This window comes from Eutrigla gurnardus (genome assembly GCF_963514095.1).
Source record: "Eutrigla gurnardus genome assembly, chromosome: 5".
Lineage (NCBI taxonomy): Eukaryota > Metazoa > Chordata > Actinopteri > Perciformes > Triglidae > Eutrigla > Eutrigla gurnardus.
In genome coordinates, this window is record NC_139919.1 from 12,090,020 (window position 1) to 12,103,468 (window position 13,449).

The 13,449-nt window shown below is 43.1% G+C and overlaps 1 protein-coding gene across 1 annotated transcript; it reads left to right on the plus strand.

Moving 5' to 3' along the window:
- Positions 1 to 573: 573 nt before the first annotated feature.
- On the plus strand, positions 574 to 12,981 carry fgf24 (fibroblast growth factor 24). The gene is made up of 5 exons (XM_084010301.1): positions 574 to 1,334; positions 1,534 to 1,570; positions 6,323 to 6,500; positions 9,403 to 9,509; positions 11,020 to 12,981. The coding sequence occupies exons 1-5, from the start codon at positions 1,303 to 1,305 to the stop codon at positions 11,296 to 11,298; spliced, it is 633 nt and encodes a 210-aa protein (XP_083866427.1). The 5' UTR covers positions 574 to 1,302; the 3' UTR covers positions 11,299 to 12,981.
- Positions 12,982 to 13,449: the final 468 nt, after the last annotated feature.

Below are 13,449 nucleotides of genomic sequence, written 5' to 3' on the forward strand. Positions count from 1 at the left end.
CAGCGGCCGTTTAAAAAGCACGAATATCACACAGAGACGAGCAGTTTCTGTGGCTGTTACGCACAGCGACTCCCTTGATGTTTCACTGCAATAACAACAATACCTTTTTTGTAAATGTGGATTTTTTATGATTATCATGGTGGCTTTTATACAGAAACTGAAAATATGGTTTAACGTTAAAGTTGGGATCAATTAAAATTAGTCTAATAACTCTCATAAATAAGCAAAGAAATAAGAAAAAAGTAGTTCGTATATCCATGTTAGACATAACTCGTTTAAATCAGGTTGTCTGTCCGTGTTCGAACATCTCTTAAATCATTTCCAAAACTTACTTGATTCAAATATTTGATTAATAAAAAAAAGGGAAAAGCTGTTCATCTGCTTGTTCCCGATCTCATGTGCGCAACGCTTTGCCCACTGAGAGGAGGAAAAAAAAAACCTCTCCAAGCTGATGGTCTCTCCAAGATTACCCTATCAGGTGCAAACCGCTGACATGTTTCCACCCACCAACAACAAAAAAGCCTCTCTGTGCCCAAATCTCCAGCCGCAGACGCACAAACACCACTGACAGGCACTGCTGCGCCATCATCAGCCCCCTAAACCTCTCCAGGGATCCGCTGCGATTTCCACACTACTTTTCCTCCTCTTCTTTTTTTAAAGCATAACTTTGTGTGCCTGGATGCGCATGTTTGTCCACTTTTAGCGGCTGGTTCAGTGGGAGGGCGTTTTATTATTCACCGCTTTAACTTTTTTTCCGCCGCAGTTCTTGGTAGAATAAAATGCCCCATGCAAGGTGTAGAAGTCCCCCGCAGGTACGGACGGAGTTGAGGAGGCTGTGATCTCTGGAGCAGCCAGATTGGGATTGTGGGGAACACTTGGCTCTTGGTGCGCAAAACTCGAAGGATATTTTTTTTTGTTTTTTTGTTTTTTTGAGCGAAGGAGATTTTCTTTTTGGAGAGGTTTGAATTTTGAATCCTTTCCACGTTTGGCACCGGTTTACGGAGACGTTGCGGGACTTCAGGGAGCGGAGGAGACTGAGAGAGAGAAAAAAAAAACTTCTGGATAATTCCCCCCCACCACCAACCCCCCCGCAACAAGGAAACACCTAATGTTGCACTCCGTGACTCTGCTGCTGCTCTCCAGTGATCTATCCTTACACTGGGATTCAATCTCCTAATTACCCCCGGAGTTGTGCGCGTAAAGGACGCGCAAGGGAGCGAAAACACAAGAGAGGGGGGCGATCTCGCCAACCTTTCCTGGGGCTTTAAATCTGTGGAAGCAGGTGTATTTCTGCGAGTCAAGATGTCTGTGCTGCCTTCGAGGTTCATATACCTGTAAGTGCTCCACATCTCCGTTTGCTTTCTTTTTTTTTTCTTCTTCCACATAAAATCATGCATTCTTACCAATAGAAGTCGCCAAAAAGCTTCATATTTGCGCGTTGCTTTCATTCAGGTAGGCTGCGTGTATTCTTCATGGAATTGCCTGTGTGATTCACTCCCCTCCTCCCTTCTCTCTTTTTCTCTCTCCATATAGGTGTTTACATTTTCTGGTACTCTATTTCCAGCTACAGGTATGTTTTCTCCCTCATTCAACTTTTTTTATTGTGTATATGTGTGTGTTTGCATGTCACTGTGCTGCTTGTTCATGTGAATAATGCCGATGAATGCTTTAGGTCATTTTTAGTCACCCCTACAATCGCAGGCTTGACGTTCTTATTTAAAACTATATATTTTGATATTAATTGTGGTCCCGAAGAGAGAAAAATTGCCTTTAATTTTAGAAGGAAAGTTTGTGGGAAAAAATATATGGTAAAATCCAAAAGGATATTGCCAAAAGGGAGGATATGACAATAAATTAACTGAAGAGGTGGTGTATTTTAACAATATTATAGTGATGCACAATAAAAAACTACCATTAAAAAGTACCATAAATGTAAAAAATAAAATAATAAAAAATGTAATTAAGCACTGCGAAGACGCTACGCGTCCCCGATATTAGAGCAGCAACATCGCGAGATAGAAATGCAATTACCGCAAAAATAGTCCCTCCCTATGAAAGAGATTAAAATAATACAACCCGTAGCCATACAGAAATAACATCAAAGAATTCAGCGCTGGGGAAACTCTTCCCGGAATCCTATCAGCTGTTTAGCACCCAAAATAAAAAAATAGTAAAATCTCCAATCAGTAGGCTTTGTTATCAACCTGGCAAAAACATAATTAAAACCAGTCGTTTTGAATCTGGAGTTCAAGTAGCAGTTTCCATGTTTTACAACAGAATTGTGTAATAAATGTTTAGATCCCTGGGGTTAAAAGTTGTTCTTTTGAACAGATGGGCTCGTTTGGCGCTTGTTGCCTCAGTTTTTATTAGTCGCGTCTCACTTTGAACAGTAATGCTTTACAGGCGTCCACTCACCTAATTGCGCGCTGTGATTCAGATAAGATGCAGAGAGCACGCTCCTTCTTCACTCATAAAGCCATCTGATCACTTCATTGCAATGACGTGTTTGATCATAATTGTCCACGTGTTGTTGTTTTAAATGATCCCCTCAGCTGTTGCTATGATCTTAAATATTTAAACAGGATAGACTGACTTAAAAAAAAAGAAAGTAGGGTTTATTTCTCGTCCACTTCTGGGGTGCATTTTCTTCCAAATAAGCATCTCACATAAGTAGTTTTAATGTAATTATATATTTAAAGGATTACAAAAAATGACTAGAGGAATATTATACATAGAAAAATCTTTTTAATGGTTGCATGTGTCGTGGTTGGGGAGCCTAGCTCTCAAGGACAAGATAGCAGGTCTAACTTCTGTAGTAAATCTGCTGTTCCAGGCATAAAACAAAAATAAAAAATTGCAGAGACAAAATATAAATAAAACCTGAAACTCCCCAAAACTAGAAAGTTATGCAAGTATGTGCTCTGATTATTCCAACAGAGCTGGCCCAAACAAAGCTATAGTGTCGACTGACCACTGCTCACATGTAAGACAGGATGATCTCCACGCAGAATGTGGCGATGAACGATGAACGATATCCATATATTAGCTGTTTTAGTACGTGATTTGCATGTTTGTTGTGGTTTTGGAAATAAAAGTCTGATTAGATAAAGGCGTTTATCAAACAAAGGAAATGCATCATGGCTCTCTTGAGTGCTTCCACGATAATGATCAAACGGAGAAGAAAATGCGGGAATAACCCTTTAATGCCCCCCTCTCACATTGCCTCTCCGTGTTGTTGGCCCGCTCTGCTTCCCGCCGCTGCTACACTCGGCTAATGGCTCTTACATGTCATGCTGCGGTTGTGATTTCATGAGGAAAGACAACAGAAGCAACCACAGTTGGAAGTAAACTTTAAAAGCACTGCCAACATATGGCAATCTTTCCCCGATTTGTGCGACCCTGCGTGTGTGTGTGTGTCGGGCAGATAGCAAGGTGTATCTTAGATGGATGCGACAACTAAGCTTCCTGGGTGAAGATGAGTGCCAGACTTTTGAAGTTTCAACCATATCCGTTTTCATGCTGTGTCTTTGAAGAAAGGAGACAGTGTGATAAAAAAAACAAAAAAAGAAAAAAAATCTGTTGTCGCTAGTGTTCACCTCAGCCATGTGCTTAGGCTTGCCTTTCCCTTGATGCTAAATGCAACTGTCTACCAAACACACCTTTATGTTTGTTTAGAGATGGGGAGATTTGGGATAAATCCCTTAGCGGCTCAGTTGGTCCCCGTTTTGTTGTGTGTTCAGGGTTTTTGTTGTTGTTCTTCCTCGTCGGCTTTGAGGTTGAGAGAAAGTTGACAACGGACGACGCCGATGTGTGACTTTTGAAATGGACGCATCGTTTTCAACACATTTGCGTGCGCACCTTGCTGTTAAAATCCTTTGTCTTGGTGTTCTGTGAAGGGCGGAGATCACTTGTCAGTCACACAATTGGCGTCTCTTTCCTTGGATGAGAAGTCCTGAAGGTGCTGCTTCTTTGTTTGTTCAGCCCCCGTTGCTCCTGCTGCTCCTGCTGCTGCTGCTGCTGCTCATGCTAACTGCTCAGCCCTTAAATGCATCATTTTTCTGGAGCTTCCCTTGGCCGCTACTAGACACATGTTTAGAACATCAGATGTGAGATCACCAGTGTGTCGTACTCTCTGTTGGGAAGCAAACGTTTAAAGATGAGCTCCGTTGTTGGAGCTCCTTGGTCCCCAGTAACACCAGTTAGTGTCAACATACAGTAAACGTATTACACATTTTGTCTAGATGCATTTATTGAAGGGGCCGGGGGGCTCGTCCCCCTCCTCCTCCTCCTCACCGCTTGTTGAAGTGTCCTTTAGCGAGACGCTGAATCCCACTGCTCCTAAATGCTTAGGACGGGTTAAATGCAGAGGTCAGATTTCATGTGTGCGGCGATAAAAACAGTCAGGTTTAGGGTAACGTGCATTGTACTTAACGTCTCACGCAGGTGTGTTGAAAACGACAAATCCATGCTTGAACTGAATAGACTGCATTTTGTTACCGGGTCCCTGATCTGATGTAAATGTGGCTCTTGGTAAATCTCTTGGTTGAGGGCGACTATGGGAACAGGGTTGTCTTTGTAGGGCTTGAATCATTTTACTGACCTATTATATTGACTGGAGTAAAAAAAAAAGGCATGACAGTGTATTACATGGTTGTCATGGCTGAGTGGTTGTTTCATGCAGCTTGTGTTGCTATTGGAATGCTGACTTGGAGTGAATGTGAGCCACTTAATACTTTTATTTTAAGAATAAAATAGCATAATCTACTACTCCCAAGAGATACTGGCCATAAAAAAAAAAATTGTTTCCCCCAATAAAAATCCCATTGCATGATTAAAACCATTCCAATTTTAGTTGTGATGGCTTGGAGTCAACATTAACACCGCAAATTAGCTGCATCAGTAGGTAATGCATTTCTGATATTCAGCCTCTCATTTTATGCACCGCCTGATGCCAAAAGTAACATTAAGGGCGTGTTTCCTAAATGTCAAGATACAGAAGCTGCGTCCCAGATCAGGGGCTGGATCCTCTGAGGACCGCATTTCTAGACCCGATACGTCAGAATGAGCCAAAAAGTCCTTCCTATTTCAAACGTCCAAACATGGCCCAGAAATGCTGCCTAATGATAGATTTTATAATCTGTTGGGCATGTGAGGGCAAGGTCCTTGTGTCGACATCCTGACTCTCCGTTTTGGTTTCTGGGAGGTTGAGCGGTTGCATCTGGGGTTACGGCGTGGGTCCAACCCGAAGGACCCCTTCTTTGTGGACGTTGTCCTCCCGCAGGTTATTGAACGACACCTGGAGCCATCGATAACATTTGCTCTTTGCAAGTTTAAGGATTTGTTCTTCCGAAGCCACAATCTCCCATCATGTTTGCTACATATCATTAATTCACTGAAGTTAGAATAACAAGGACTCGGGGTATGTAATGTGTATATAATTAGCCACCTGAGAACAGCCACATAAAAAGCCATTACTGTGCAATTACCGCACCATACAGCTGGGGAAATGGGATCTTGGCGTGAACTGAGATTCCAGGGCTTCTGAAAGTATACGTTTCCTCTCGCACTTCCACATGTTGGGTGACACAGTTGCTTTTCTGACGTGCCGTCGCAGTCGGTGATTTCCTCTCTTTTTTACGGTCCGGTCGAGAGGTGACTCGTAAACAGCAGGCGAGTGAATCCTGAAAGGTGGATTCGGACAATTTGATCCAAGAAGTCCTCCTACAAGGTTTTTTTTTTCTTCGTGTGGTTCAAGGAGCCTCTTGCCATCTCTCAGTCTCGCCTTCCGCCTGCTGCGTTTCCTAATTTATGGACCCTACTTGGCCTGCAGGCAGATATTTGTTTGATGATAGTGCAACAGGTCTGGATGCTTCAGGTGTATAATTGCTAGTGGCCTGCTTGCTTGTGGAAATGGAGTACAGGTTTCTCAATATGGCCCGGGGCACATAGTATGCGGCTGTCTCAATATGAAGCAACAGAAGGCTGCACCGTAGGCCTTTGCACTTGTTCTGTGGGATTTTTACTCAAACGGTGACTTCATTAACACACCGTGCACGTAGTTATCAGCTTGTAAACGCAATCCATATAAAATGTGTTTGAAAGCCAGAACAGAAACACTAAAGGGCCGCAGCCACAATTTCCTGCTCGGTATCTCAGTGTTCGGGCCCCCGAAGCACAATTTTCTTTTTGACACAGGGCCCATAAAAGCAGCAGCACACATTACTATCAACACCTGTGCCGTGACGATCTCTCACCGTCTGTCTCTCCTTCTTTTTCCTGTCTCTCTCTCTGTTTCCTCCCTGTCTCACGCCCCTCCGTGCAGGAATCCCAGCAGACCACTGCTGATTTCAGGTTTTACATCGAGAACCACACGAGGAACCCGGACGACCTGAGCCGGAAGCAGACCCGGGTCTACCAGCTCTACAGCAGGACCACGGGGAAACACGTCCAGATCCTGGGGAAGAAAGTCAACGCCAACGGAGATGATGGGGGCAAGTATGGTATGGGAGAACTCCTGTGCATCTCACCTGACACTAGTTCGTTATAACAGGAGGAGGAATCACAGCCACTCAGCAGCCAGATGTTGGTGCTTCTCTCTCTCTCCTCCACACTGTTTACTACTCATTGCATGGAGGCCATTTCCCGTGCTCTGTGATTGGCTCGGGCAAAGTGGATGGTGACTTTCGTAAGTCACCAACTACTGGTTGGAGTGGCTGGAGACATTATGAAATTGCCGACCTTGCAGTGGATGTTTACTGTAGCATTTGGGGATCCAGAGCAAGTATACGTTTACCTTAATAGATTTATAGGCCAACAGTGTGGATTCTTTGCCAGAATGCCTAATATGGTACAAAAACACACTTGTTGGTTTGTCATTCTTTAAAAATGTCTTTACTGTTGGTTTATGAGTTTTAGGTGAGCTTTTAAAGAAATCAATGAAATGCAAATCATTGAAGTCATAAAACTACCGTCCTTCAACTTGATAGGAAAAGAAAATTTCATTTTCATCACTTCACACTGGTTTGCATGATCATTGTCACATTTAATGTTGGATGTGTGCTAGCAGGCTCGTGCCAAAGTGCTTCTCGCCAACTTGTTTAAGCATTAAGAAAGCATTTGACAGATTTAGTTTTACATTTCCAGATATGCCCCCATCAACCTTAAACATCTCTGCACCGACTTGTTCAAATGTTCAAATGAAAACAAACGCGCCGGATGAGTAAATTGATGGTCATCGAAGCGCTCTTTGATGCCGCGGCACAAAACAGCAGGACTTGTTTTGTGCTCTCCTGCAGATATTTTGCTCATAACAGCTGACTCACGGCTCTAAAATTGCTGGTCTTGAATGCCTCTGAGTGAGTGTGTTCAGTCACAGATGCGCCGAGGCGAAGTTTCCTCACTGCTTGTTAGAGCTTGAGTGGAAGCAGATCCAATTTTTCCCATGAGGCCTTGCCAATTCTACCCTCCGCCCCTCCTCCTCCTCCTCCTGTCCCCCACCTCCTCCTCTTCCACCTCCTCCTCCCCATCCAGCTGCAGTACCTGGCACCTGTGAACTCCTTTGCACTCACTAATAACGCTCCAGAAGATTCTCCCCTTGCTCTGATCCTCTCTCGGTCGCTGCAGCTTCACGGCTGAAGGCCACAGAGCGCCGCCGAAGAAATATGTAGCTTCGACGTCGAGCTTTAGGGCCACTAAGTCCGCATCAGTGCAGCCAAAGTGCGGGTGTTATCATTCTTCTGGGTATTAGCTCAGCATATTCATTATTTCTAAGAGACTAAGACAATCCTTTTCCAGAAGCCTCCGTCATAAATGATGCCTGTCGCCCCCTTGGACCAGATGCCGGGTCACTGCAAAGGCTTTTAAACTGATAAATGCTGCAGTGTGGAATTAAAGTAGGAGGTTCAGCTATTTTGACAGGTGACCCCATGCTGAGGTTAATAAATGGCCGCGGCCCCTCATTGTTTATATTGCCCCAAGGAAGAAAACACTTCACTGGTAGAGAGAGAATCACTGTGAAGTGGGATTTAATGTTAAAACTTTGATCAGATATTCTAAAATTTCTCTCCGATTTTCTTCATTTTTGCCCGTTCACGTGCCAGATCAGTGTTGAGCCAGAGAACTGTTTGAAGACTTAATATACAAACCATCACACTGACCTCTCGCTGACTCAAAGATATTCACTTGTGGGTGCCGTTCAGATGAAATGTCTCCATTCATATTTTATATTAGGGTTCACTGACAAAGGGTGGAAGGAGGAAAATATTGTTTAATCTGATCGTCTGAGTTGCGGCTTCATATTTGAGGTTGAATTTTGGGTCTCCGTGCAAAACCGGCTACGAGTGAGAAAGCCAAAGTGTTGTCAAATGACTCCTGATTAGACTTGCAGAGCTGAAATATCTTTTTAAACATCATCCACTTCATGACAAAACCAGAGTATTTTCCTTCTCACGCACCCCCAAATAAAAGGGCCCTAGTGATGTTCTTTAGCTCCCGAATAAAACATACAAACAAGAGAAGGAATAACTTCTAGAGTTTCACCTTTGAGACAGGTTTTCTTCTTCCTACTTTCCTCCCAAGGTTGGATTTAAGGGGGGGGGGGAGTTACTTCTGCCCTCGAGCCCATCCCATCCCCTTCGCCTATTCTTCCTCTGCTCCCTTGAGCGCCACTGAATGGCCCTGTGTGTTAAACAAATGGATCATCTTAACTTTTTGATTGAGTGAGCACAGACTAAAGGGAACTTGAAACCTAATCCTGAGGGGCACATAACCGCTCCACAAATGTTTGGCAGATCTCTTTGCTGGTCGAGGGGCGAGCAGAGACAAAGGTGACCTCGCGGGGGTTAACATTTGGGTTCGGGGGGGGGCGGGGGGATAAAAGAGCCGCCGGGTTGCGTCTCGAGAGTGGATTACGGTTGTGTCAGGCTGAAGTGTTGTTTTGGTGCATAAATGGTATTGTGTAAAGAAAGACATACACTCAATATACCTTTGAAATAACTACTTGCTCCGGAGACCCATAACTCTTTTTTGTTCATGCTTTGTTAGAAAACAGGTTAAAACATCACACTTTCCCACATTCACAGAATGAATTATGCAGTTTGTGTCAAGTCAATGTATTCATACGGCCCAAAATCACAAATATGCAAGTCCTGGATCAAAAGCCTTGCTTTGTGGTAAAATGAAATAGCAACTTAATCACCCCAACTACTGCAAGCAATTCCATCAGTTCACATTTTCAACTAAATATCTATAGTAGTTGTTGTATGTGCAGGAGCCCAGGCGTCATAATTGAGATGAACATACCAGATATGTTTAAATATATGGAACCCTCGTGTCCCTTGTGCATGTGAGTGGAAGGTGGAATACAAGTCCCTAACAGAGTCTACCTTTCCTTTTCTCTTCCAGCTCTTCTTTCCGTCGAGACAGAAACCTTCGGGAGCCACATTCGGATTAAAGGAAAAGAGAGTGACCACTACATTTGCATGAACGAGAAGGGCAAAATAGTCGGAAGGGTGAGTGTCTGTTGGTTTTTGGATACATTATAATTATATCAAAAAAAGACTGGATATCAAAATGAATATTTTAAGTGGAGCTCCTATTCCAGGCGGAATTGAACGCAGCCTGAGATCTGCTTTCTCCTGCTGTTTTGGTACACCCCAACAAAACCCCTTTGATAACTCGCAGCCCTTCTTCCATTACGTAATCGGCCTACTCCTTTGACACTCGATCAGTCAATTACAGCCTGCAATCACCACAATGCATTGAGAGACTAATGGTCACTTAGGAGGAATGCCATTGCAATTATATCACTTAGTCACACCAGGTGGCCACGGGCGCGGGATGACCGCATGCGACTCCGCGGACGACCGCTTTCGATATGGAAAAGAAGTTAATGTATGAAAACTGTGGAGGCACACGTGTGGTTGTGTTGCATCAATAACTCATGCTGTCAGCATCCGAGGGGCGGCAGTTATTCACACACACGTTTTCACTCTCTCATCGTGGTCATCTGTTAGAAACATGCCGTTTTGGGTTGAAGTTGCCGGGGCCTCAGTTGTTTAAAGAAAGACTTCCGCCTTTAAAACACTCGATGATTATTTTAATAATCGGATAAAGTGACGTTCAAATTATTGATTGCTGGCGGCTTTCAGCTTGTTTAATGATAAAAATAAGTGTAAATCACAGACATTTTTGGACAAATTCCATTTAACTCCCCAGTGTTTGCATCGAGATTTTCACCTTTTCACCAAATGATGAAAAAAAAAATCTGACTAACACCTATTACTATGAAAACATGCAAAAAGTTTAAGTTAATCTGCCCAGTTTTTGAGATATGCCACCCTACCACCCTATTTTAAAAGTTCAGCAGCACTATTTTTCTACACTGTGCTGTTACCTCAGATAATCCACAGTTCTACAGGAACTACTTTCTTCTATAGAAGTTGATTGTAGAATCGCTTGACACATTTAACATGTCTATAAATAATATATAACTCAATATCTTAAAGCAATAGTTTCACATTTTGGGAAGTACACTTGTTGCAGGCAGTTGGATTGAAACCACTTGGTTATCTGAAGATGCTAAGCTAGCTCTCGCTACATATTTAGCGTACAGACATTGAATTGCTATGGAGTTTTTTCTAACTTGTCAAGAAAGTGAACCCGTTACCCTTAATGTCAAACTATTCCTTTACAACCAAACAACTACTCAGGTGTGTCATTAAAGGAGACAGGAAGTAGTTTCATATTACAAACATGCAGTAGAGAGTACAGGTGTGCAGGTAAAGGTACTAGTCATGCAAAAGTGAATACATTTAACCTTTCACTCCCAAATTGACAACAGATTTTCTTTTCAATAATGATTCAAACCTCATGCTACCCTTCAATGACATTTTACTTGCCTAAATGTATCTTTAAGCTAATCTTTTCAACTCATGGATGCACTGGATTTAAGCCAGAAAGTTGATAAAAGGAGGTTACGGGTTAATAATGAATTAACGTCTCATTTCTTCCTTTTTTCAGCTCGATGGAAAGAAGCAAGAGTGCGTCTTTGTTGAGGAATTCCTGGAGAACAACTACACAGCTCTTGTGTCGGCCAAGTACAAAGGATGGTACCTCGGCTTCAACAGGAAGGGGCGGCCCAAGAAAGGCTCGCGGACCACGCAGAGGCAGCAGGAAGTCCACTTCATGAAGCGCCAGCCGAAGGGCAGCGAGGACCCGCAGGGGGAGTTTCGTTTCACTACAGTAACTAAGCGGACACGAAGGGCTCGGCGATTAAAGCCCAACTCCAAGAGGAACTGACGGGACCAATAGGACAGCACTAATTTTCCTCGGGGAGGGGAAAAAAACAAAAGCAAAACTGTAACTGAAAAATCTCAAGCTTCTTGTCTTAAAAGAAACACCTTAAAGACTTCACTTCTGTAAAAGAAAGACGGACAGAAAGAACAAAAAAAAAAAGTCAAAGATGTTTTATTTTTGTATTTCAGGATGACTGAATATTTCCTAACTCTTGGATTCTTCTGGGTTGATGTCATTGTGCTAACGTGTCTGTCATGTTATTTATACTGGATAAACTAAAGGACCTCTGAGAGAATTCCTGTCGCCGGCGTCCTCAGCTACGTTTGAACTGCATGGCTGATGGCGTACTTTCTTTTTGTCAATGGGGGCCGGAGCGGGAGCTGACGCAATGTTATAAAAATCAGCCAACTAGAGATTTATTGGAATACCTGTCGGTTTTTGTTTGTGTTGCCCCTGACAACGCGGATCCCATACTTTCCACTGGAATCGGACACCATGGAGACGAGCGGAGAGAAGTGGCAGTCACAGGTGACACTGTGCTGCCGGGATAACTGTGTAGCTTTGAGTGCAATATTTTACAGGTCTCTCTCTCTCTCTTTCCCTCTCTCTTTTTTGTTTTGTTTCCATATGTCTCTCAACCTCAGCTCCACTCGCCGCTCCTGGAATGCGCTGAACCCTTTTGAGTGCTGCGTGTGATTTCCTTGACATTTCCATGCAGCCTGTGATTCAGCTAAAACACGACGTGCTTTGACTAGTCCGGCACCAGCCGAGGCTTCGGTATTGTTTTAACACCTAAAAGAAGAAGAAGAAAAAAAAGAAAACAATACAAAGAAAAATATTACAGCTGATGTGATTCATGATTCCACAAAGTCTTCCAGCTTCATGGCGTTTGGGAGACGGCGGTTAATCCCTCTCGTCTCCCTCCTCGGATTCTTTTTAACAGCTCTTCCTCACGTGTTAAAAGTGGTTCCAGAAAAGGATGCCTCGGTTCTTCGGAGTGTGAGGTGGCTGATATTACGGGGGGCTGGTGATGAAGACTTCCTCTACCTCCTTCTTTTTTTTGTTTATCTTCACCTAGTCTGACTGTCTGTGTTCAGTTAATCTCAAGAACCTTTCAGTCAACTCGACGCTGAGCTGAACTGAGCTCTTTTTTGCTCTCTCTTCCAAAATCATCTTTTGACTGTGAGCTCATCGTCGCTGGACGAAAAGTCTCAAAGATGCTTTTTTGGGGTGAAAAGCTCATCCCTGTGATCCACAGACAGGAATACTGTAGCTCCGACCAACCGATCACTTCATATATCCACATTTAGACGATTGAGACTTCTCCCCCTACACCCCGATGACCAGCGTCGTCCAGGATTACGGGGACACTTTCAACACCAACGTGGTGGAGTTTGTGTCTGCGAAGGGAAAAGCCTCCGCGTCAATCATTCCTTCTCTCACTGACGACAAAACTCCAGCCTCTTTTCACCAGTAGTATGTATTCACCTGTCTGTCTCGCTGGCAGGTTTTTGTATGAGTTGCTACTAACAACATGACACATTTATGATTTTTTTTTTAAACAAATGTAAGCAAAAATAATTTTATGACTATTATTAAGATATTTATTGCCTCCTTTTTGTAAATAAAATGTGATGAGTTTTATTTGGCCTCTGTTAATAAAATGAGGACTATATTTTAAAAAAAGGACGTAGTTTATGTCTTTATTGCGCCGTGAAGAATGGTGAAAGTGCCTTTATGTCCCGGCTCAGACTGGAATTTTGTGATGTGCACGCTGAATTTGGTGCTGCCTAAAAGAGAGATGCTGCAGGTAGCGGTGGGTTGGACGTAGAGTACATTCCCTTCTCTGCATACTGCCAAGGTATGCATTTTTATATACAAACCCGAAGTGTGAGGACTGCTTTTAAGGTCAGTGGTTTTTAAATTGAGAAATGCCTATTGCAACATCTCTGAAAGCTTTTTATATCACAGCGAAGGGCAGTTTGGGCTTTTTTTAAACATCGCTATCATTACATAATTATAATTTCTGGCAACATTTTATCTCTGCATGGGTTCCTTTTTCAGTGTCAAAAACTAAAATACTCACGGATTAATGGAATGGGATTAAATATTACACCATAAACCACAAGACGGTCATAGAGAGTGAAGAAATTC

Bases quoted from the DNA above. Each gene is read 5' to 3' on its own strand.
- fgf24 (XM_084010301.1), top strand. From the start codon at position 1,303: ATGTCTGTGCTGCCTTCGAGGTTCATATACCT. The intron at 6,501-9,402 runs GTATGGGAGAAC...TTTCTCTTCCAG, and splicing joins AGATGATGGGGGCAAGTATG to CTCTTCTTTCCGTCGAGACA. The intron at 9,510-11,019 runs GTGAGTGTCTGT...TCCTTTTTTCAG, and splicing joins AGGGCAAAATAGTCGGAAGG to CTCGATGGAAAGAAGCAAGA.